General features: G+C 36.6%; 1 protein-coding gene across 4 annotated transcripts in view; it reads right to left on the bottom strand.

The window, feature by feature from the left end:
* The window catches only part of PKD (serine/threonine-protein kinase D3), a 149,483-nt gene that overhangs the window by 12,781 nt on the left and 109,638 nt on the right, over nucleotides 1-27,064 (bottom strand). For all 4 annotated transcript variants that reach the window (XM_069304044.1, XM_045768884.2, XM_045768886.2 and 1 more), the window contains 11 exons: nucleotides 20,970-21,042; nucleotides 19,126-19,230; nucleotides 18,849-18,978; nucleotides 13,917-14,037; nucleotides 13,305-13,440; nucleotides 9,666-9,808; nucleotides 7,681-7,864; nucleotides 4,718-4,839; nucleotides 4,038-4,184; nucleotides 1,927-2,110; nucleotides 363-545 (listed from right to left, as the gene is read on the bottom strand). In XM_069304044.1, coding sequence (XP_069160145.1) covers nucleotides 363-545; nucleotides 1,927-2,110; nucleotides 4,038-4,184; nucleotides 4,718-4,839; nucleotides 7,681-7,864; nucleotides 9,666-9,808; nucleotides 13,305-13,440; nucleotides 13,917-14,037; nucleotides 18,849-18,978; nucleotides 19,126-19,230; nucleotides 20,970-21,042 — 1,528 coding nt within the window. The remainder of the gene's footprint in view (nucleotides 1-362; nucleotides 546-1,926; nucleotides 2,111-4,037; nucleotides 4,185-4,717; nucleotides 4,840-7,680; nucleotides 7,865-9,665; nucleotides 9,809-13,304; nucleotides 13,441-13,916; nucleotides 14,038-18,848; nucleotides 18,979-19,125; nucleotides 19,231-20,969; nucleotides 21,043-27,064) is intronic.

Genomic DNA, 27,064 nt, shown 5'->3' with positions numbered 1-27,064 from the left:
TGAATTATATATGCAACATACCATATTTTTCATGTGTCAGTACAGGTAACATACTGAAATGCAAATAATTATACTCCTTCAAACCAAACTACTGAGTGCCCAACGTTATGAAACAAAAAGTATATCTAAGCCAAAGGAAACATTATTACACTACAAATATATTTTATATATAATTTAAGAATTAAAATAAGCACAAATGCATTTTCTATTATTTGCTAATCTATATATTTTTTTTTGCTAACAATCCAGATTGGTAACACAATATATGTTCAAAATATTCAATATATGTTATCACAATATATGTTCACAATATATATCATCACAATATATGTTCAAAACTAAAGTAAAAAGTGATAACTTACCTTCTTGACTTATTTCTTTCCATGGATTAGGAGGATACATGAAGGCAGCATTCTGAATTTGATCATTAATGTCCTCATCTTCATTAAATGGGAATGTCCCAGAAAGAGAGACATAGGTAATAACACCTACTGACCACATATCCAGAGATCGATTGTAGCCCTTATTTCGCAAGACTTCTGGGGCTGTAATAGTTTTAAGAGAGACATTATTTTGTATATAAGTGGTCAGAATACAGAGCTCTAAACAGTGTAATCTCTTTCGGACCTCCTTACAACATATTTCTATAAATAATAAATCAAATGCACTTGCCAAATTATCCTTCAAAAATTTCTCATAAATATAGGAACCCTTAAGTCATCACAGTGAAAACTGATTCATTACATAAAGTAATTTCTAGCAAACAGGAAATGGAAAGTGATTATGATCAGTGTTTGCAAACATGACAAAACCAGAGAACACATAGAAGTAAAGATGGAGACTAGGAAGAATTGAAAAGAATCTTGGACAGATTTCCAGTATCTGGAGGACCCCAAGAAGTAGAAAACTTTTGTAGTATAGAGTGAGACTATTTAGGGTTACCATCCTAAGAAGTTAACTAGTGAAGAGGATGGGATAAAAATATATACTTAAAGTAATGTACAGGATTCAAATTATGAGGTGGCACCAAGTAATTGCCATTGAGTAATCAAATTCAATTACAATGTAGAACTGATAGTAGTAGTTACACCAAGAACCAGGATATAGAGCATGAGATGAAACAGAAGAAAGGACTTCAGGAGGGTTAAAGCATATCTGCAGGATGTTTAATGGGAGACTGAAATAGTTCAAAAGTATAAGGAGGAAAAGAAGACAAGGAAAAAGGCTTGGACAAAATATAGTGACGTGTACATGTGCAGGCAAGGAGTCACTTAAGACTAGAAACGTGTACTACAGAATCCGGAAGATGGCAGAGAAGCAGTTTCAAACTAACACTGCCACAAAAGCAAAAGACCAGCCTAAGCTGTTGCAGCCATATACTGAGATACTGAGGAAAACAACAGTATGAGATCACACTATGCAACTTGATTAGTGTCCAAGAAGGGGTGACAACAGATGGAGAGAATCAACAGTAGAAATTGTTTAACACTATTTAAAGTTACTATAGAAAAGGTATAAAGACAGCTGGAAGAACTGGATTTAGCAAAAGCAGTAGGATCAGACCAGGTATCACCATGGTTACTAAGAGATTTGTATTCAGTAATTTTCCACAAATTAATCCAGTCAGATAGTTTGAATGTCTTAGATTAATAAACATGTATTGGAATCCTGACCTGTCCCCAAGCTGTATTCATATTTTATTCTTTGGTGAAGATTTAAAATGTATTGTAAAAATCCCTATTATAGTTGCTAAATGAATTACTAAATGAATTATCAACCTTTTTTATATCAAGATTCCAAAATAACTACATAGGATTATTAATGCTATCCCATAAAAATTAGTTCACTATTAATGTTTTGCAGTACCCTTAAGTGAAAATGCAGTATATCTTGAGCAACCTTAAAGTAAATATTACGCCAACCTACCTAAGTAAGCAGGCGTTCCAACAACTGATCTTCTGAAAGATTTTTCTCCTATAATTCGGGCAAAACCAAAGTCACACAGCTTCACTTGAGGAAAGTCACTAGCAGATGACAGGAGGACATTCTCAGGCTTTAAATCACAGTGTACGATATTCTTACTGTGAAGATGCTTTAGAGCAGCCAGGATCTGCATAAGCAAGATTATCATTATCTCTTATGAGTAATATAAAAATTGGAGACAAAAGACACATTCATTGGAGAACATATATTTAGAAGATAAAATAGTGAGATGAGCATCGTGAAATGCAACTTTGAGGGTGGTACCTGGGTAACTAGTGAGAGCTTACTGCACCACACTTGAGGAACAATTCCAGTTCAGCAGGCACCTATGATTATCTCAGCCCCACTGAGAACAAGAACCAGAATCTTGCCTCTATACAGAGCAGGGAAGCATGCAGGAACCACATAATATTCCTACAAGATAATTCTTCCTAAAAAGCCAAGAAGTGTCAAAAACTCAATTTGAAAAATGTTTGGAAAACACCAAATCACCAAACAAAATTCTGTAAGAGGCATACCTTGAACTTCACAACTTCTTACCACACCAAGGTGGAGGTGTAGAGGAAGATTTGTACTTAGTAAAGCTGGGGGATAGCTGGAGATGTGAGGGGGATGGGCTGGAGGTGCAGGAGAGGGGAGCTTGAAATGTGGGGAAGGGAAAACAGCTGGAGGTGTGTGGGGGATGGATGGCTGGAGGTGTGCGGGATGGATGGCTGGAGGTGTGCGGGATGGATGGCTGGAGGTGTGCGGGAAGGGATGGCTGGTGGAGTAGGGAAGGGATGGCTGGTGGAGTAGGGAAGGGATGGCTGGTGGAGTAGTGAAGGGATGGCTGGTGGAGTAGGGAAGGGATGGCTGGTGGAGTAGGGAAGGGATGGCTGGAGGTATCACGTGTTGTGTCCGGTGATGGCTTTACACCACTTCCAGCGGGTCACTGGTTCTGTATCAGTTGCCGTGCTCTGGGTTGATCAGGTTTCCCTGGTTTTCAGTTCCAGGGCTCGTGTATCTCAGGTTTTCTGCCATGTCTAAGTCTAGCAGCCATGTGGTCTACCCTCATGCCCATGAAGTTTCGAAGTGTGCTGCTCTGTAAGCTGTCTTTGGATGGTTGTCGGGCTCATGGGTTTTAGGGGTCGCATTCTTTGTTTTCCTTCTTTGTGGGTAGTTAGCTTCAGAGAGCTGATGGGGCTGCCCCCCTAGAAAACCAGCAATGAATGTAATGAAATGCCAGTTTCTGGGTCAGCCCAGGAGGCTCCCTGACATCCTTCCTCCCTCCGGTCGGAGGTTTTCATCATTCAAAGAACTGGATGGTGGCAGACCAGTTCCCCCTTTCCCATGCTGGGGGTGGGATAAGCTAACAAGCGGAGGGTTAGTTGGACAAAGTTTTGCTTTTTTATTTGCTTTTGGGGGGAGTTCTTTTGCGCTTGTGAGAACGTAGCTCGCAATTTTCAACCAGACAGTGGTCTATTTTGATTCGCTTATCTTTCTGGGTCCTTCCCTGGGTGATTGCAAGATGACATACTTTAAATGTAGTATTCATGGCCATTGCTCCCTTCACCTCTCTGATGGGGGACCCCAAGTTATGGCTCATGGTCCATAGGTAGGCTCACAAAGGACTCTAGGATCGATGACACTCAAGTAGTATGGTACTTGATTAGTAAGACAGCGTCAGGGAGCTGACAGGGCTCCCCACAGAAAACTCTGGGTTCATTCTTCCCTATTTACAAATATTGTACTAGATGTTACAGAACCAAACAATTTATATAAAAGCATCACTTTCCACTGGACTGCACTCCTGAATAATGAAAGCAAGCAAGGTCATTATAATTAATCCCAAAAGTTTTATGAGTAAAGTCAATCTAACAAGGCATATCTAGATATAACAAAAAACTGTAATGTTAAAAAATATAGGTGCCATTTGCCTAAACTTTCCAAATAATTAGGAAAATAGTAGTCTCTCAAAATCCCTCAATCCCCAAAATACATACAACATAACGGCATGGGAATCTGAGTACTTTTTCAGTACTGTTGCATAACTGTGTATACACATTTTCTGTTACCTGATATATGATGAATTTTGTGATACGTTCTGATAACTTGCCACGCTCTGATGATAATATCATCTCCAGCATATCTCCCTTCAATTTCTCCATTACAACAAAAATTCTTTCTGGGGTTTCAAACATTCTTTCTAGGTTGACAACACCCTGTAAAAGATAATTACATTAAACTTTAGCAAATAATTTTTTTTGTTTTTTTATTTAGTACACAAAATATATTGATATTAGTCTTGTCACATAAAGCAGTACAATATACCAAAATTGTAAGAAGTCTGATATTGCCATTCAAATCTAAACCTGACAGTATCTGCTAATAGATGCATTGTAAAAATGACCAGTGGTATCGACCACTGAGCCAGGCTTGCTACCACGACAAAGCGAGGTTAATAGTTTTTCTCTAATAAAGATTTGTCATTATCTTTTGTAATGTTAAGGTTGTAGACTAGCCAAACACTTGTAACATGGAGAAATTTAAGAAAGAGAGAATAATGTCTTATAAGTCTGAAACCATAGAGCGAAATGATGAAACCAGACATTTTTCATGCTTTTACTTTTTTGCAAAGATATGCAATTGCAAACAAGGTATCCAATAAGCAATCAAACCACATATGAAGTTTGGAATGATGATTCCAGACTTAAAGGAAAACTGCATAATGTTTGTTAGCAACAGGTTTGTTTACCGGATTGCTGAGATTTTGCAGAATAGCAACTTCATTTTTGAGAGCTGCCTCTTGCTTAGTAGGAAATCGCAGCTTGTCTATTACTTTAATAGCAACAGCACGGGAAGACTTCCGATGGACACCTGTGGAGACGACATCAATACAGTACCAAAATAATAAAATGTTTTTAAACCGTGGTTTATCTGAAGCAAGCTAATTCTAATAAAAAAAATGGATTCATGATTCAAAGAATATTTGATTACTGTACAGTATCTACATACTGTAATATATTTACACTGCTTATAAATCATGAACAGTAATTCACTTTAAATCTTCTAAGAATTCTATTGGCTAATTGTCAGATTACTAAAAGTTTTATACTGCGAAAATCACAACCAATAAAAGATTTTTCTCTTGCTTTGGATTCTTCATTTCCTCTAGAAACTACCTTTTCTAACTGGGGTGATCCTGTGTAGAGGCTTTATTACATGTTTCAACAATCTTCAAGAGCAAAAGGTGTTTAGGTAGCACTTCAAACACTTGCTTAGAAACATTACATGCTAGTTTACATATAACAATAATGAGGCAGGCACTAATTGCTTGTCCTTAGAAATAAGAATGTGAAACTAAAATTGAGGTAATAGGAACTTCGTGCCATTAAACAAAAATACACACAATAAAAAAGCAATACTCTTTACCTGATGCTAATAAACTTAACGAAACACGTTTGAATCAAATGAATCAAAACCTTGCATGATAAATTCTGTGAATTGGCATTTGAAAGCATAAGATTAATGACCAGAAAAATTATTATAAAATATTTGCATTTTGTTTAAAGATAGCAATTGCATTGTTATTTGAAAAGATGAGAAGTTTAAAATTCAGAGTTAGTACATTAAATATCGTATCACACACTTCACACATGTAATGTCAGGCATGCAAACTTTACACCAAGGTGATAACTCACCATTCAATCTATCTGGTTTCTCTACTAAGCTAATACCATCTTGCTCAGGAGTTTACTGTAGCAAACATGCATGTGATTAAACTAAATTTAAGATATTAGTTATGTACATGTAAAGAAAATACATAGTATTGGCAAATTAAATCAAAATCTATTTAGATCAAAGACATTTACTGAGCCTTATTAATAAGAACAACTTTGCCACAGGTACTGTATAAAGAATCAACAGCCAATCCCTAAGCGCTTCTACATACTGTAAATGTGCAACCATTAAAAAGTATTTAAAACAAAATGCAATACTACTTTAAAAGCATAAGGATGATACAAAATTAAAATAAGTATGCATAAATTCCAAAGATTGGTGGAAACCACATTAAGATTTACAGTATTTTTTGAGTTACGTATTCCATTCTTGATAGACAGGAACCAGACCTCTGAACCTAACCCTGATATGTTCAAGCATGTTTCATCTTCTGCCTCTTTGATTCATCACCTGCTCTCTTCCTTCCTCTTGGCTGACTGACAATCCTGTTTCTCAGTTTGGAAACAGCTGATGGTTTGTCAGTTCAATGCTCCCTAATGGAGTAATACCTCTTATTTTTTCCATATATATTTGGTGGATGAAGTCCTAAATTTTCTGAACAGTATTCACTTTGTCCCAATTCTCTTTCACAGGTGACGTGCTGATTTTCCCTGAGTTTAGCACATCATTGTCGAGAACTTAAAAACGCATACTGAACTCCTCTAACAAGTGCGATAAGTACTTTGCCTACCAATATCTTTTAACTTCCCAAGTGCATTCAGATTAGGTTAAACTAAAATGATGAGCACTACCTAGTATAGCCCTACAGTCTCTGTTGCATCTAGTTCATCCAATTGTCTTTTTAACTTCCTTTTATTGACTACTATAGAGTGCAACCTTGATTCGGCGAATCGCCGGTTAGGACGCACACTTTTCAGGCCGGATTAACTCGCCCATTTCAATGAACTCTGGTTCACTGAAGCGGGGAATGAGCGGATTTGCTTATGATGTTGGGACAGAGTTCACAGACTGGTGGAAAACTTGGTGGAAAAAAGAAAATTATATTTCTAAACCAAATATAAAACTAAAAATATACTGTAATATGAGAGATATCTGCTATTTGAGAAAAAATAGAGGTACGTCCAATGCGAGGATGTGTCTTTTACGCGGGCAAATACGGTAAATAAAACTGATACAGTATTTTTTAGTAGAGCAGTAACATGTAGTACAGTATATATTATGATTATGAATTTTTATTGTGTACAAGAAAAAAAAAAAAAAAGAATGATGCAAATGCCACCTGGAGGCATCTCCTGTTGCAACGAATCCCTCACCGCAATGAAAAGGGATTGGTCCCAAATAGTTCGCCGAATCTAGGTTGCATCGTACTGTACTGCCAATATTGTTTATGGCCATTTTTTGTCTCCCACCTACTGCTTCCAATCTGGTTCTATTTCGTAGACCTTCTAAAACTTGACAAGTTCCTTGAACACAGTCTCCTTAGCCTTTTCAAATGCTCATTTACTGTCACTTTCCTCCGTAACTGGTTATGCAACCACCAGCCCTTAGCATTTATCACTTACAATTTTAAATTACTGCTCTGGTGTATTGATTTCTAGCCCTCGTATGTGCCTTAATCTCTGTGCAAAATTATCTATTTCCATGTGTCAATGATATGTAATAACAGCTACCTGACAAACATTATGCCATATATTATGTCATGAATGAACGTTTTGTTGAATCAACATGGCATCCACACAAATATTACATTAATTGTATTTTTACCTTTATACTAGTTGTCTTGCAATCAATTTCATTCTTTTTTCTAGATAATGTTAGGTTTTACTTCAAGCAAATTTCAACATACTTGCATATGACCTTTAAGATTATTAGGTTTGTTAGTTCAAATATATACAAATAAAGCAATTTCATCACAGATGTGACACCTAATTAAGTAAACATTAATGCTGCATGCATATACAAGTCCAATAAACTTACCCCCATAAACAATACCAAATTGGCCTGAACCCAGGACTTCATCAGGGAATATTTGATAGATCTGCGAGATGTCATTACAAGTGGCTTCTTCCTTATCCATTCCCTGTTGCTGAGGATAGGTGGGAGTTGAGCTGGACTGAGGTGTTACTGGCATCAGTGCTTTACGGATCTCATTCTCCCACACCTACAGAATCAAAACACATATTTATTGTTTGACTGCATGAGGGTGACCAATAGAAGTACTGTATCACCAGCCCAACATATCTCAAGGTTCAAGTACGATGATTAAGTGAATAGAGGGGGGTTATGGTTAAAAAGAATGGTATAAAAAGAGGGGTTGGAGGGAGCTCAGTCCCAATAAATACAAATATTTCAATACTTCTATGCAAACTCAACAAGCTTTTTAAAACTGAATTGCAGTGGTGGGTAAACATGAGACACAACAGGACAAACAATAATAATGTAGGCATCATTGTGGTATCACAAGAAGTAAAATGTCACCTACTAGAATTGTATATAAGGGCAGTAAAACTTGACCAGGTATACCATTGCTATTATAGGAGGATTTAGACACTTTATACAGGAAACTAGCTACTGAATACAAAGCCATATTTGAGGACTCCCAAATATCTGGGATACAGCAAATATGGTACAGATATTAAATAAGGTGAAAGTTTTCCTAAACTAAAGAATACTATTCCTGAGACAGAGGAGAAAACAATTTAGGAAAAAAAAAAACTGTAGACCATATGAAGACATGGATTTTGAGGGAGCCATAACGTCCAACAAATCTAAAAGAGTTCAATGACAGGGTGACTAAGAGAGAACAAACAACAACAACAACAACAACAAAAAAAGGCCAAGAAGACTGCGTCTTGCTAAACAACCAAAAAACCTTAGACATCATTCCCCACAAAAGGCTAATACACAAGATGAGGAAGCATGCAGAAGTATCTGGGAAGGTACTTAATACAGTGAGGATGTAACTGCTGGACAGGAGAAAAGAAATACCAGAGTTGAGAGATTTACCAAGTAGTGTTTCCACATGGCTTGTTTAGGCCTTACAATAGTGTCTCAAAGTATTCCTTTGTCTTAACCTGTCTCATCAGATCTGCAGTGTAAACACTTACTTGTAGGAGCTCATCTCTTCAGAGAACATTTACACAAATCAGGAACAAATTAAAGATTTTTTAAACAAATGGCTATTAAGAATTCAATCCAAGTAAATGCAAAGCATTGAGAATATGGGTTGCAGAAAGGCCATAATAGTAATACAACACAAAAGGTTGGCAATTGCAAGAATCAAAGAATAGATAAAATAACATCAGCACCACAAACATTTGGATGGCCTTTTTAAATCCTAAACTTTTTTCAAATTTTATGTAAGTTCCTCAATGATACCATCCCAACAAAGATATGAAGCCTATACACATTTCAGCAAAATAAATATCTTGAAAATTTGGTAGTAAATACAGTATAGAAGAAAGCTAGAATATAGGAGAAAGAGGAGATATGATTGCTACATACAAAGAAATAATAGTAATCGACAAAACTGACAAGTTTTTGAAACCTGCAAGTTCAAAACAAGAGGTCATAGATTCAAGTTACAGAAACAAAGGCGCCAAAAAAATATTAGAAAGTTCTCTTTTGCAAATGGAGTGATAGACAGTTGAACAAGTTAAAAGAAAGGTCGAGTCTATGCCAAATCCACTGTCGGTGGTTTCAAGGCATCATATGACAAGGTGTACTGGGAAGACGAGACACCACGAGGATAGCTCTCATCCTGTAATGCTTAGGTAATCAAGTATATAACTAACAGACAGATTAATAAAATAATGGCAGAGAAGAAACATGAAATTCATTGTACATAGTTCCACAAATTTTTGCCACTGGTATAATTATATATACAGGTAGAAAAAATATATATCAGGAAACACTTTTTATTCCTGATACAGATATTTATCACACAAAATACTGATATTTACCTTTGCTAAGTAGATTCCAAGACCAGTCTCGGGAGCATTAACAATGGGTGCTCCGTCCTTCTTGGCAATAGGTTCTTCACCAACAAAATAGTCAACATTTGCAGTTCGAAGCTCAAAGCAGTGTATTACGCCTTTTGATATATCTGAGTCAAAGAAAGGAATAACACTTAAGTTTAAATCACAAAATGTCATGCTGGCCACATAGAATGTTATGTTTTGAAAACAATCCCATGTTAATAGTTAAGGTTTATGGAAATGTGACCAGCAATAAAGTAATATTAGCACACACAATAATTGTAAAAGATTGCAAGGAAAATGGCTAGGGATGAAATATAGATAAAAGATGAGAATTTTGTGAGAATGTTGATTCAGGACTGAAAGGTTAAAGTTAACCATGATGGAGCAAAATGAAAGGCTGATTGAGTCAAGGATGTAAAGAGGTCTTTTTTGAAAATGCATGTGTTGTAATATAAAATTAATATATCAAGAATAACAATTACAATTGATAAAGATGATAAAAACATGTTTTAAAATGAGTGAATGAGGGTATTCTGTAACACAAAGTGAACAAGTGAGGGGTAAAGTCAGCTGGGACCATGGGTAACCTAGGTAGCCAACTAGTGACAGTTGGGTGCATCACAGTTAAGGTAGGGTGGTTTTCTCAAAGGTAACAATGGTCTACCTTATTGGTTTAATTGCATCTAGGCTTTCTAGTAGATTTTACCCTGGTTTTGGGATGATCTCTCATCCCCAGGCTCTCCATTGCCTCATAGAGCAGAACAGATACTGGTTCTGGTTTCAGTAGATGACAGGTGGATCTCGGAGGCCTGGTGTGGCCTGGTGCTAAGACTGGGTTACCCAATGTATAAGCTAGGAGAGCTACTTGGGACCCACTAGGAAAATAACAGTGGGTCTGATGGAATGTGAGAGTGGTTTCGAGAGTTCGTATGTGAGAAGAAATAATTCAGGGTTGTTGTTGGAGTGGATAGGTAAGTATGCTCTGAGTGCATATTATAAAAATTTAAATTGTTGGTCATTAAATAAAAACTTATGGCAAACACACTATAAATGTACATTACATAAAGATATGTAAAAATGTTTTTGACAATATTTATAACACAATATATCTAATATATCTGATGCCTTCTTGCTACATTAACCATTTTAGTTCAGTCAGGAGAAACTAAAGTAATTTGCCAGTGCCACTGCTAAGATTATAACAATTAAATTGTCTATTAACATAATTAATGCTATTTTTTAACGCATCTGTTAACTCTTGAGATGTTGCCAAAGTGAATATTCCATAGGAGTGGGGCAATCACACTATCTTGGGACATATTTGCTTCAATAGCATGCCTGTACGAGTATGTTTTTATTACCCGTTTCAGTAAAAACATTTATATAAATTATATAAGTATATATGTACTTATTACATTTACATTTTGCTGTATTGTGGCATAATGCTGTAGAACACATTAACTAAAAAAACACAGGGAACAAATTTGTCAGTTTTATATCAAAATACAATGGGATTGTGCAATTTATGGAATGCAATTTATGCAATGCATACCTTTTTCAGAAAAAATAATTGGATTTCATTGTTGTATTAACACATTACATGGATGCCATTATTCTAATGTCTGGCAAAATTGACCATGAATTTACATGAGAGCTAAGCTAAATTCACCACCTTGTGGCATACAGCACTACTGCCGGCAAGGAAAATACAAATGAATGTGAATAATACAAAGATTAAAATTTTAATTAAAATACAATTTTGTATGTAGTTACAATTGCAAGTGCTAATGCAACACTGTAAAGCACAATGCAGGATCATGCATAAAGCAGTGCATGAAATATGGCTCCATCTGAAGGGTGGAGAGGTGGAGACAGGGTAGAAAACTCATGACGTATGTATAAGAGAGATCATCTTATTGTTTATAATGTAGTACATTATAAACAACACACAAATAATATCACCAAACATGTAAATACAATGGCTATATAAAATACTTGGTTTGCAATAATAAGAATTGATTTTGAATAGCATTTACTCTATTCATATCTTCAAGTATTTTCCTTGATAAATATCAGTTTCTGAGCACAGGGTATCTGACAACTTCCTTAAGGACTAGCCTTCTTCCTCATGGACATTACAAACTCCAGTTTGGGCCAAAGCCAGTTTTCATTTCTGGATATACCCCACAACATAAAGAAAGATGGTTGAGAATTTTTCCATCTAGCCCTGCATGACTACTAGAGGCCAAAAACCATACTGTATATGGGTTCAAAGACCAAGTTGCAAATATCAGCACACCAGCAAAACCACCACACCTCAAAGTTACCTTGAGGAGGTTCTGAGGATCAATGTCCCCGCAGCCCAGTCTCCTGGGTTTTGGTCTGGTTAACCAGGCTGTTAGCCACTACTGCTCGCAGTTTGATGTATGAATCACAGCCCACTTCACCTAGTATCCTTTCAAGGTGATGATAAAGTTTTTTTTAGCACTGGGGTCAAGTAGTTGTGCCCTTAATATTTAGAAAGAGTATTGAGAAGTCTTGGGCCTTTATTGTTCATTGAACTGCCTGATAGCATACCCATTGCACCTTTACTTTTGAGAGGCTATTTTGCACATTTCTACCAGGCCTCCTGGTCTCTTAAGGAGTTATTTGTATATGTACATTTGGAACTAGTCCCACTAATATTTTACAGGTATAATTTGTTATGTAAATGGCTTTCTTTAAAGAAATTTTATAGAATTGGCCCTCATTAATAATTGCAGTAATACCCCTAATATCAACCAAGGACTTTTCAGGACAATTTCCTCCTTGCAAGCAAAATTGCTTGTACACATTTAAATTCATTAATTTTTTAGCTAGTTTTCATTCTTTGCCCTGTAAAATTATGGCTATTGTTGCTTGGTGTTGTCTTACGTTACAATATAGTACTTTGTTTTATGTCCCCTCAACATCGTAATTTTATTTGTATTTACATGTTTCATCCCTTATGTAATGACGTGAAATATTTTAGACTGCCCTAATTATAGGCAGTTCTCTGTTAATCTCTACACCCATTTTCTAAAAACTAATAATTGTTTCTTCCTCATTAAATCCATTATTTTTTTCTTAAGTTCAATTAAGGTAACTTGATAATAGTTTACTATACTACCATATTTCATTTTACTTTCTTAATTTTCAGTTTCTGCCCTAAACTGCTTCTGTGTCCACTCAAATAATTCATCTTTTGTTCTTGCTACTATCGTTCTCATGCTGACGCTTGATGAGCTACTGTGCTTATCCATTTTATTGCTCCCCCTTTCCATGCTGGTCTTCTGGAGGCAATAGCAATTTATTTTGGTAATTTCTCCCACTGTCTCTGAAGAGGAGTACAACATGCATTCAAAAGTGTACTCAGTCAGTCCTTTTCATTCTAATGTAATTATTTTGCATTTTTTTAAATCGGTTTCCTTATCAGGTTAATGTACACATGTTAGCACCATGTATCCCACTGATGTAGCCTGCATACAACTTGGTTACCTTTCTATATACCCTGTACTGCATGTACCAATGAATCTCAGTACAGGTGATAACGCATCTGCAATAGTTATTATCGTTAATTCACACACCTTAACTCTCACTTACCAGTTGGCTGTGGCTGTTTGGCAGTTTCTATATTTAGCACCTCAGAGAGCTGGATTTCTTTGTAATATTTGGTGCTAGTTTCATTTTGATACAAAGTGATAGTTTTTGTGTCCAGACGCCAAAAATGCCTCTTGCGCTGCAAAAGACAAATAAGTTGAGCATAACATTACCAGAGAGAAAATAAAATGCAAGATATATGCTGTAGTCACATATATAAAATAGTGAGATATGGACCAAGTAAGCAGGAAAAGACTGCTACACAGGAGAAATGTAACAAGACAACCCAGGTGGAAACTGGAAACTCAAATGAGCTAAGGAGATATAAGCAAATGCTCCTTCAGTGGACAAGTAGACAATGAGAAATGAACTGAAGGAAGAGGTGGTAATGGGAAAAAATCAAACAGCTGACACACTAATAGGAAAAAGTGAGTATTGTTATGCCTGATACCCAAAAAGTAAAGTATTGGCCCAAGAATTAATCCTCTTTACCCACCAGCACAGTTAGGTAATTACTAACTATTTTAATAACAAACTTGAGTTACAAAACAGGGAGTGCTGCCTAAATGAATTAGTAATAAAATACAAAGAAATGTTCACTTCTTTTAAATTTACCATGCTGTCCTTATTTGTGAAATGAACCATCCATCCTTCCTTGAGCACCTTTGATGGTCGTTTGGTGTGTTTTACTGACTGGACAATCCTCATCAATGGAATGTTGTTACTAGCAGATGGACTGCAAACAGTAAGAAAATACTGTATTAATGAGTAAATATAATTGTAAAATAATTCAATACAAACTTTAAAGACCTTTTTCTCAAAAACCAAATAATGATATCTGTTGCCCATTACTTAAAGATGAGATACTATATTTACATATTTAGGATGTGGGAAATAAATTCAGAGAAGCCTACCCAGAAAAGGGCATTACATTACATTCAAGCCTTGATTTTTGGATTGGCCCTCAGTAGCTCCCCAGTGCATACTCCCAATGGTGCCCTAGAGAGGAAACTATTTTTAGGCTGAAAGAAACAGATTAATATAGGAGCCAAGAGGGAGAGACTGACCCATGGGGTGGCAAGGCCAGGAACCCAAAGTACATATGTGAACAGAGGAACTAGGCAACTGGAAAGCACCCGAGTGTCAATCGGGCCCAGCAAGGACAGGTGAACATGTAACAGGTAAAGCACCCAACACACAGTTATGCCACTAGAAACACAAATCCTGATTAATATCCATAAACATTAGCAGCACACACTTGCAAGCATCATATATATGTGGATGCACATTAGACAAGTCTGAATTGAACCACCACACATCTTTTGATCTTTGCATAAGGCACCAAATAAACAGGATTGATAAGGAGTCACAGCTCAGGAAGCATGAGCAGCACACAAATAACACAGCACAACAGCAATAGGACAGAGGGCATGATACACTACTAGCTAAACAAAGCATCCTCCAAAAAGCCTAAGAAGGCTAAAGATGTATAGAACTATTCCTAGGATGAAAGTAGCAAAGGCCTACTTGTGGTCAAGAGCACGAATTTTGCAAACATGATTACCAGAACTCAGAGCCAACAAGAAAGCCATCTTCAGAAAGGAATCCTCAGTCGAGGGACATACAAGACACCGAGATGAAGATAATAAGGCAAAAGCCTAGTCCAAGAACCAAGTAGGCTTCTGAGGAACGGGAGTTGGCAGGAAGTAGGCCAAAGAGAATCTGCAGTCTAAGGAAAACATCTACCCCAAAAGCAAGCAGGAGACTGCCAAGGCAGAACTGTAGGAGATACAGGATTAGCTATGAGACAGTGCTCCATAGAGTGCCATGAGAGAGGGGTCATGGCCACTTGTACAGAAATGGAGGAAAACAGACAAAATTAAGCTGGAAGCACTACCAAGACACTTCTTACTGGCACCAAGGACACAAATGTGACACAATAAGAGCCACCACTTAATTGCTAAGGATGGCAGAACTAATAGCTCAAGAACTCCAGAGGGAAATATTGAACAAGCCAAGTAAATTTGGCTACTGATTGTCTTGGAGGCAGAATCCCAGGAACAAAAAATGATGGGCACAATAAGTAAGAAAGGCCTGGAACCAGGGTTGAACCTGCCCCAGAGGAGCTAGTGGAACAATGCCACCTGTAAATGTCTCCAATCAGAACAATATGGGGAAAAGGAACTGGATTGGAGGAGAGATACGTAGATTATATCAAGTCCCATCAATTCTTTATTTTTTTCAACTGGAATTTCTAACCAAGATGAGGAGCAACAAAAATGCAATAGATGGTTCCATGTCAAGGAGAGATCCACTTGTGGATAATCGAGCATATTGCAAAACCAATGGGCAACCCATTGAAATTAGATGAAAACAGAGTCCATTAGTGAGAGTATTGAACACCCATTCCCAAATCTACACAGTAAAATAATAACATACTGGAGTGAATGATACGGAAGGAAATGCAGAATAGAACCAGTGAAGAGCAGAGGTATCATAGGCACAATCAGAGAACATTGTATAAACATCAGAGGTCCACAGTTGTTTAACATACTTCCAGTGAGCATAAGAAATACTGCCGGAAAAAAGGTGGACATCTTCAAGATTCTTCAAGAAGTGCCAGACCAACCGGGCTGTAGTGGATATGTGGGTCTGTGGGACGATCCAAACAACAGCCTGTTAGACCAAGCTCTCTCAAGTCAAGGCTGGCCTCGGACCAGGTTTGGGGAGTAGAACTCCCAGAACCCTGTCTTGGTACAATTCAGGTACCTTCCCAAAAATGGATCACACTGAGGAGTAAACACAGAGAAGCCAGAAATAAAGCTATCCTGAATCCATCCCCACAGGAAAAGGAGGAGAGTGAAGCCCGCTCTGTTGAGACAGCGGACCACCAGCATAAAGAGTGGACTCTAAGGTACTGCAAAGCACAGCACAAAATGTATCCCCAGAAGCCCCATCCAAAATACCACAGACACGGTAATACTTACCAACTTCAGGTGAGGGGGTCACAACCCTTAACCTGCAGGGTAAACGCTGGAAACAAATTTCCCATTCTCAATGGGCTAATTTCACAGTGAAATTTAAATTTCAACCTATCACACGATGGGCAACTTCCCACCCATCTGTCAACTTGTCAGCATCTTAAGCAAATCCACACCTCCCCCTGTTTCAGCAAACTCTTGTTCATTGAATGATGCGAATAAATCCAGCAAAAAGTGTGTGCTGCAACTGAAGATTCACCAAAACGAGTTTCAATGTGTCAACGTTCCACTGTACTGTTCCGTTTCACTCCAGGTTGTATGAGCATTTTGAACTTGTTCTGAACTGTATTGGTTGTTGCAGTGTTGGTTCATGACATAGTTGCAGAAATGTTAGGAGGGGTAGTATTAGATATAATTGGGGTGGGGGTGTGTGAGAGGGGGGGGGTTTCTACCTGTTACAATATCATCCATTTTCTATGCTCCACCTTTTCATTCCTCTGTTTCACTTTCTTTTCCAGACCCTTAGTTCTGTAGTCCCTTAGTTCTTTTTCACTTCATTTTCATATCCAGTATTCCAACGAGTATCTTCCAATTTTTTTTTTTTTTTACCAGATTCTCTTTATTCTTAAATAAAGTTTTTCTTCCTAATCATTATTCTCTCTTTCCTTCCTTGCTTCCTCTCTCACTTTGTTTGGCCACTTTCAAGTTCTTATATCTAAAACCCAAACTCATTGCTAGTAGCACTGTGTTGCTGTTTACACTCCTTGATAAGGATATCTTCTCGCATTTATATAGTTCAGTTTTCCCCATGTAGGTGTGTGTATATTGATGCTGGGTATTTCCTGCCCTTGATGTACCTCACAGTTTTCTGTCATATTCTCTGCTCCATCTCCTTCCTTGTTTCACTCCCCTTATCATTCCTCCTGTCACCATTCATAGTCTCCCTTCTTTTTATTCAAAGAAATCTCCAACACTTTTGCACTAGGAACAGAGCTAAAAGTCTAACGGAATAAATAAATCTGAATCCTTAAATGACTCTCCAACATATCACTGAATGGAGCAGAGTGAAGCTCCATTTTGTGGTAGCAATATCAGTGTCATTTGTTCAAGTTGTGGATTGAACTGGTTTCAAAATCATCATTCAGTGCATCCTACTTTTTGACCTGTCATACAGGTACAAGAATTCCCTCGCATTTCAATGATTTAATTGCATTTCTTGCTTCCTTTAATGTCTCTTGTCCTTATTTCTCAATTAAAATGGTTTGTCATACTCAACCTTGCATAACTCAGAGTATCCTATATGTAGTGATCATAAACTACACAGGTAATACTTCTCTCGAGCTCAGACTTTTGTTCAGACTTTGAGCTCCCATAAAAGTTTTCATAGCTTAACTCATTTAGTTCTGGTATATATTACTAATCTACTTTGTGCTTCACAAGATGCATACTCTAGTAATGGTCTCACGTGGGCTCTGAATATAATCTTCAAGTCATTCTTGTTTAGATTTATACTATATATGCATTCTTATGTTTGCCAGCTTCCCATATGCCACTGATGTTATTCCGATTACATGTGTCCCTGGTTTCGGCATTAAAATTGCATTCACTTACAAGCCCTATTCTCTTTCAGATTCTTGTTATTGCCTTAATCTTATAGGAGAAAGCAGTAGTCCCAGGTTCTCTCTCCATCTTGTGCACAAGTCAGTTGTGAGAAACAGTATCAAAAGTTTGTTGACAGTCTAGGAAGATGCAGGCTACCCAACGATGGAATAAATGGTCATTTCAGTTATCCATGCTTCTCTATCTTATACATAAGCCTCTTGTAAACAGTATTAAATGCTTTTTAAACATTCTAGGAAAGTGAAGTTGTTGACTAATTACCATTTTATTACACTTTGCAATTATGAAATAAAGCTCAATTCTATCATAACTGGGAAGCATTCAGGTTTCAAAGTAATACGATGAAACATATTTAAACAAAAAACAAATACAACATTAAGGAAACGACAAGGTTGCCATGGGTTTAACTTCCTAATAGTGAAATAAACCTTATTTTTATAATCATTCGTAATTGTTGTTGGCGTCAAATATATATGACGACACATTCTAAAGGTGCTAAATAGAAACCGAGACAAAAATAAATATTACAGTAAAATTATAATTAGGAATATCAAGGTAGCAATTTATAAGCTTGAGCAAAAACATATGATTTATTCATCCTCTGTTCAGGGATTATACCATACAGAACAAGAATTAATGACAATGATAAAACACTTGCCTAACAAGTTACTGTATATGTTATAACATGAACAAATACCAATGTGAAAATTTCATTATAATCACAAATGCCAATTTGTATGACTATGGCAGGCACAAAGCCGATATGAGAGCTCAGGTGTAAACATTACTTACAAACCAAAAATAACAATCAGGCTGGAGTTGAACAAGTCAAACCATACAATGCATAAAACAAAACTAAGCAACTAATTACATTAGTAACCCTATTCTTAAAAAAATTAAATTAATGCTAACTAGAAGACTGCATTATGTTTACATACACACACACCTGTTTGGTCTTTGCCTCAGAACAGTATCGTCATCAAGACCTTCTGCATCCATATGAAGTGTAGATGGTGGAGAATCATCATTGTCACTTTCATCATCACGAGAACCATCAGAACCGGTATCCCCATCATCTGAAAAATTTGTGGACGTTTTGCCATAAATTATTTCATCAATATTTATGTGAAAAGTTTTATTTACAAGATGAAATTTCATACTTTCCTAACAATTAGTTAAATTTATATTAATATTTCTCACCTGGGCTTACTGCCGATCCTTACCTTTTTTGGGTGCTTCTCCAGTACAGTCCTTTGGAACTCTCTCGGAACATTTCTTGTGAGCATTAAATTTGCAGTCTTTACACTGAACGCCTTGCCTAAAAAGACCTGTGGAGGACACCAATCAATGTGTGTTATATAGAGTATCAGAAACACTGAACACTGCTTCTCATAATTATAAAGCTTCAACTGCCTCTGAAAACTACTGATGACTGGCATCCGAATGACACTGCCCAAGCAAACAGCCAGCTGCAGTTCAAAGCTGTTATGTCCAATATATATACACAGTATCTAAAACTCTTCTAGTGATGTACTTACAACCATAAATAACCAATATCTACTTGACTAACATTCACAAACATCCGGTACTATGGAACCTACAAGAATCTCCTGTTGAATGGATTCAACAGACAAAAGCAGAGCAATTTGTCGATACATATTCAGCAATTCTAACTTAAAAGTTTATTCAGTAGGGTAGGTAGGGCTGGAGTAGGGAGTGTCACTGGCTGCATATAGAAGGGTGACGGCCTCTGGCTTGCACGTTTAACACCCTGCTCTATAATCTTTTGATTAACCATTTGTTGCTCAATTCCTGCCTTAACATCAATAGACTGGCCACTTAAAAGTTCTTCTAAATTAAACTTATCAGCAGCCACCTTATATGTCTAATTCTGGATAACTAATTATTTCCCATATAATTACTTCCTGTCTTACTTCTAGTCTTGACATCCTTGTGAAGAATAACTTTGCCATACTGGCCTTATCTCTTAGGATGTCAACATAACTTTAATCACCACCAACATCACTACTGCTTCGTGGAACCTTCAGCCATGATATAAATAAATTGATCAAAGGCAGCAGGTGGCTTTATTTTTCTTACAGATTTTCCTCAAACCATAAGAAATTGTATTGTTTATTTCTTTAGCTTCACTGTACCTTTTGTGCGTGTCCTGGAACAGTACTCGCTTATCCCTGTCTATCTGTGCATATCTTACTTCTGCCTTCCTCATAATAGAAATGTGTACATTAACAGATTATGTACAGTAAGTGCAGCTTTTATTCCCCTAAAATACTTTATGCTCAATACAATGAATTCAATAGGGCCAAAAAATTTCTGAACAGCCTAATTGATTCATTATAAGTGACAACTCCCAAGACTGTTCCATAGATGTGTAGAGAAGAAAATACATATTTAAAGATTTAGTTCAATTGTCCCTTTTACTGTAATTAATGCCAATAAATTTTCTTTTAGGAGTTTTGATGACTACATAAAATGCTATCAAATATGAAGATTGGAAAGCTACATTTGTTTAATTGAAATCTGAGCAACTGATGAATGCCAAGTAGTACTGAATAACGTTTCTTGATGGTGCTGTTCATTATGCATATTCATTAATATTACAATGGCAATGGCACCTCAATTAACGAGTTTAATCCGTTCCGGCACCAAGCTCGTCATGTGGAAAACTCTTCTTGCAGAACAACAAAACTGTCTTCTTCGGTGTCCGAGAACCAGCGGGACCGCTCATTAATCGAGCGAAAACTCGACAGTCGAGACATTTTCTGCGAGTGGCTTGCTCGTTACTTGAAATGCTTGTAACTGGAGCCACTCGTCACTCGAGGTTCCACTGAACAGTATATGGTTTGATCCAATACTTTGAGGTTATTGAACTAATTTCTTGTCATTTTAACTTGAATTGAACATCTCTACTTCCACTTCATTACACTTCTAATTAAATCCATTTGGACATTACATGCTTATTTTCTCATCCCCTTACATATACAGTATGTTATTTTCCCATCCCTATCCCAATTATAAGAAAAAACAATGCTCACTAAAAACCCACCTTTCAGCAGCTTCTTGCAGTAATGGCAGATGGTAGGTGTGGTATAGCTGTGTAGGGCAAATGAATGTGGCACCTGAAGAAAAACAAATCATCATACATTTATGTCTAGAAAAAATCATGATATTTAAGTCACCTTACTTTATTAACATCTAATGCACAATGCAAAAACTAAAAAGGTATTTATAATTTAAATCATTATCTTTCTGTTTATACTAGCCTTTTATTTAATAGAACTTTACACACACATTTATATGGCCATATAAAAATGATAATAAACAATTATCTTTTAACTAGAGGATATAATAAAAAAAAAGGAGCATGCAAAGCAATACAAAAAATTCATTAGTTTCAAATAAGAAGCATTTCAATGCTTTCATTACAGAGCGTACCGAGCCAAGTTACAAAGAATCATTACAGAGCGTACCGAGCCAAGTTACAAAGAATCATTACAGAGCGTACCGAGCCAAGTTACAAAGAATCATTACAGAGCGTACCGAGCCAAGTTACAAAGAATCATTACAGAGCGTACCGAGCCAAGTCACAAAGAATCCTTACAGTGCATACCGAGCCAAGTCATTAGAAATAATTTATTTTAACATGTCAATGTCTGAGTGTGCTCCATATCTAATGTAAAACACATACACACACACACACACACACGCCCAGATGGAACATCGCCATGGATACTACAGGAAGGAGCAGAAGCACTGTGCCTGCCACTCTCCATGGTGGTAAATCACTGGTAACAGGTGAACTGCCAGAAATTTGGAAGACGGCAAATGTAGTCCCGATATATAAGAAAGGGGGATAGACAGGAGGCACTGAACTATAGGCCAGTGTCCCTAACTTGCATACCATGCAAGTTGGAGAAGATTGTGCAAAAAAAGTTAGTAGAACATCTGGAGCAAAGGAGCTTTGTGACAACTTCAACATGGGTTCAGGGAAAGCAAGTCATACCTCACAGGATTAAATGAATTCTACGATCAGGCAACAAGAATCAGGCAAGAAAGAGAGAGGTGGGCAGACTGCATATTTTTGGATTGCTAGAAAGTTTGTGACACATTACCACACCAGATACTAGTGCAAAAGCTAGAGATGCAGGCAGGAATGAAAGGGAAGGTACTCCATTGGATAAGGGAGTATCTAAGTAACAAAAGACAGAGTCACTGTGAGGGGTGAGGTTTCAGATTGGCAAGGCGTCACCAGTTGAGTCCCGCAGGGTTTGGTCCTTGGACCTTTACTGTTTCTGACATACGTAAATGATCTCCCAGAGGGTAATGAATCGTTCCTCTCATTGTTTGCTGATAATGCAAAAATTATGAGGAGGATTAAGACGGAGGAAGATAGTACGAGGCTACAAGATGACCTAGACAAACTAAATGTAGCCAACAAATGGCTACTAAAGTTCAACCCGAGTAAATGTAAGGTAATGAAACTAGGCAGTGGAAACAGGAGGCCAGACACAATGCAGAATGGGAGATGAAGTCCTTTATGAAACTGACAAGAGAGAGATCTAGGAGTTGATATCACAACAAACCTGGCTCCTGAAGTCCATATAAAAAGAATAATATATGTGGAGTATGCAAGGCTGGCTAACATCAGAACTGTTAATTAAACTGTTAAACTTCAAGAATCTGTGCAAGGAATTCTTCAGAACCTTGAATACCACATATATAAGACCAATCCTGGAGTATGCAGCCCCAGCAAGGAGCCCGTACCTTGTCAAGCACAAGACGAAGCTTAAAAACGTTCAGAGGTATGCCACTACGTTAATCCCAGAACTAAGAGGCATGAGTTACGAGGAAAGGCTGCATGAAATGCACCTCACGACACTGGAAGACAGAAGAATAAGGGGGACACATGATTCACTACCTACAAAATTCTCATTGGAATTGACAGGGTAGATCAAGATAAACTGTTAAACGCTGGTGGTACATGAACCAGGGGACACATGTGGAAACTGAGAATCCAAATGAGCCACAGGGACATTAGAAAGAAAATTTTTTAGTGTCAAAGTAGTTAACAGATGGAATGCATCAGGCAGTGATGTGGTGGAGGCTGACTCCATACACAGTTTCAAATGTAGATATGATAGAGCCCAGTAGGCTCAGGAATCTGTACACCAGTTGATTAACAGTCGAGAGGTTATCCTCAACCCCACAAGCACAACTAGGTGAGTACAACTAGATGAGTATATATATACATACATACATACATACACACCCACCCACCCCCACACACACACCCCCTTCACTGCTAGGTGAAGAGCAATGATAAATATGATAAATATAATAAATATTGGTAGTTTGTGGCTTCTCCCCAATTAAGATAAAGCAAAGGCATGCAAATGTATTATGACATGACAGGCTGAACATCATCATATTATAGTTTGTGTACTTTTGCTGGTTAGCAATGATAAATAATAATTGCACTGAATGAATGAAATGACCAATATTTATCTTTTTTTTTAAATAACCTTGCACGATAAAAAAATTATTCTCCAATTTACAAAATAATTATAATACACATGCATTAATACATAATACAGCACCCATTGAACACCAGTTCAACATTAATAATGTCTACCAACACCAATTTAATATTACTGTATTAATTTCTACCAAAATGCTTAAGTTTTCAACAGCTGCAGTTTTAACTTTTTTCTATCACCTCCACTACAATCCTAACTCTATAACCTTTAGTATGACAAAGGTTAAAACATTCTCTATCAATATATATTGCAAGACCATGACCATAAATCATGGCGAGATTCACCGATTCACTGTGTAATTATATCATTGAAAATATACAGCCTGATGCTTAACATTTACTGCAAAGTAATATTCATTTCAGAATTCTAGGTCAATAAATTGTTATATGGGACATCTTATCTGCATCCTTTAAAGTTGAACAAATAAAAAATGATACAAGCTGTACTGCAATTCTAACAATCTTGTGTTAGGTGTAGTACAAGACATTTACTTGGGATTGACTTGTGAAGAATAGCTAATCAGTGTTTCAGTTAAGAGAGACTTCAGAACTACTGTAGTGATTCTTATACCATTGGACAGCAGACCAGTTGCCTTTTGTCGACAACGCAAGGACTATCACTCGAGTGAAATGGGGAGGAACTTTTTGCCAGGATTCATTTTCTATACAAGCAGTATGAACAGTTGAGAGGAGTGCAGTGATTGCAGGAGAGCAGGATTAATCAATGTAGTGCAGTTGAGACTGCACTGCATTGATTATTTCCGATTTAGAAAAATATCAAGATATAATATGGTTTCGGAAAAATTACGGATTTTTAAAAGGCCACCAACTTTATTATTTAATGTAGAAATAATCACACTACCAAAAACAAAAATTAAAACTTTCTGTACTAAGTGCTGAACAACCTCTCAAGGTTTTAGTACATGGCCCATTGGCCTAAACTTTATGATCTACAGTATAACTATTTTGTCCATCTTATTGGCCAGCCTAGCAGTATACCTGTACTAGTAAACTTCCTCCAGCTTCTCATGATGCTGTATACTTCAGTACTTGTTCATGTCTGAGGTGTACAGAATTCTAAAAGTCTCCCTCTTAAATTATTTAAGGCTTTTCATACATTGATATTCGTGCATAAGCTGCATATGTTTGTATGTGCTTCAAGTGATATTCAGTGATATTTAGACTTTTTTTTTTTTTTTTTTTTTTTTTACACACTGCCTGCTTTTCTGTAAGATGGAATACCATCACTGATTTTGCACTTTCTCTAATTAAACTGTTAATAATTATCGAAGAATTTTGGAAATTTGCCCAGATTTTACTATAGATTTTTGCAATCCTCTTCTCTCCCTTTTCTTATTAATTTTACATCATATGCAAACATTACAGATTCTCTGTTGTCATTCAATTTGTTACATCTATGAAGAACATTATATACCCAAAGGATTCACAAACATGATGGTACATTACATATTTCCATCCTGACCTTTCTATCTGACAATGCCTTTTTCTCCATCATATTATAGCCTATTTTTTTTAATTTTAGATATTAAAGGCATAGTAATGTTGAGACCCCCAACTGTCCACCACTCCATCACACACTGTGCATTTAGCCTCATATCCTATGCTATAAAGTATAGCACAGGATGTGGGGTCAATCCTCAAATTCCGACCTACAAAGAGCAAAATTGACCTCTAGAAAACAAAGGCTGCTGATATGGCTGAGTAGAATGTTAAATGAGAAAAATGAAGCCTTTTTAGTTTTTCAAGAAGAAAAGTTTAATGTGCTAGGCTTATGGAAAATAAAACTGAATGGAAATGAAAATGATCAGCAAACTGGAGTAAATATTATGAAAACAAGAGTAATCAAGCAAAAGGAAAAAGTATGCCTGCTAACAAAGAATAGAATGATGCAATAAACGACCGTGTATCAAAGTTCCCAAGTTTTACATTCAAGATGGAAGGGCAAGCCGGTAGTTGTGAATGTATATGCTCCAAATGATAGAATTGAGAATAAGAAAATTTAAAATAGTTTAGAAAATTAGGTCAGTCTAATACCAGCGAATGCCATGATGGATATCAAGGGTATAAATTATAATGACTAAAGGAATAAATTACAATAACTAAATTAAATAGTTTATTCAATGAACGACAGTTATGTATTAAGGATACACATTTCAAGCACAGTGATATATACAAGTTTACATGGTCTAAGTGCTTGCAGAGAGAAATGTTAAAATGTGTACTGTATGTGATACGAGAAAAATAAGAGAAATATCTGAAGGTTTGTCTCATTAAATACTAATGCTATGGAGGTTCAGAATGAGTGGTAAATGGATGATGGCATCTCTCAGGAATCCAAGAGGTAAAATATAAAGTGTGAAGAATGACCAAGTTAGTCAATAAGCATAAAATAAGAGTTCAAATGATCTTTGCACAAGAGACTATGAGCATATGAAAATCAATGTTTTGTTAAGGATATCATTTTTGCAGTGTTACACAAACTGATATAAACATGAGAGAAACTGCTCGATGGGATAAGGAAATAGCAAGAACAAATAAGTAAATGGATTTTGCAGATATACAATGAAGAAGGAAAAAGGGGCAAGACAACAAGAGTATTGCAGAAGTAAAAAGTTTTGAAAATATTTAAACAGAAAAAAGTTAAATGAGTAGTTGTAATATTTTTTACTTCCAATTTCTCTTAAAATTGGAGACAGCAGAAAAAAAGTAAGGGAAAACAAAGTGTAATAATTATAGTGGCATTAGTCAAGTGTAGTGGACAAAGAATTAGGTAAAATAGTGATTCAAATATTACAAGAAACGCCGAGAAATTGGCCAGTAATGAATAGGGTTGGTCCTATGGATCATATATTTGCATCGAGACAGCTAGTGGAGAGAAGACATGCAAGGAATATTGTAAGGATGTGCATGGCTTTTATGAACTTTTGAGAGAACACAGGACAAAGAACAAATCTAGAGAGTAAAGAGTTAAGGTAACTGCACATCTTTTAATAAAAAAAACTTATAAAAAGGCTATTTTAATATGAAATAATACTTTGTATATTTGTTTTATATTTATTCAGGATGACATTCCAAGTCCAGCGCATATGTGGACTTGCTTCACCAGAATTCTTCCATCATTTTATGTCATAAATGATAGCAATGCTAATAACCATTACACAATCCTTCCACTGCATCTGGACTACCATTGAATTCTGGGTTCTATTCGAAGGAAACTTCACATATTTCATATATGCAACATACAATTTTACCTCATTTACTGCTCAGGATGCATTCCTGTAGAAGAACTACTGTAAATAGAAATAGTGCTAGACAGGCTCATTATACATTATACACATACTGAACATATGTACATTTATTCCTGTGACCATTACATGAGGGTTTATGGCTTAATTGGAATACAATTAAGGTGAGTGAATTGCAGGCATTAATGCTGATGGCCAGTGCTGCTGCACACCATGCTGTGAACAGTTTAAAGTCAGTTAATGGGAAAATTATGTGTATGGTTCTTCAATCAAGCACCATGTGTCGTATGTAACACATGGATTAGGATGTAACTGATGTTAGAGAATGTAAAATAGTTA

This window comes from Procambarus clarkii, chromosome 51 (genome assembly GCF_040958095.1).
Source record: "Procambarus clarkii isolate CNS0578487 chromosome 51, FALCON_Pclarkii_2.0, whole genome shotgun sequence".
In the NCBI taxonomy this organism is placed as follows: Eukaryota; Metazoa; Arthropoda; class Malacostraca; order Decapoda; family Cambaridae; genus Procambarus; species Procambarus clarkii.
Note: the sequence above shows the minus strand (reverse complement) of the source record. Positions and strands in the feature narration are given on the sequence as shown.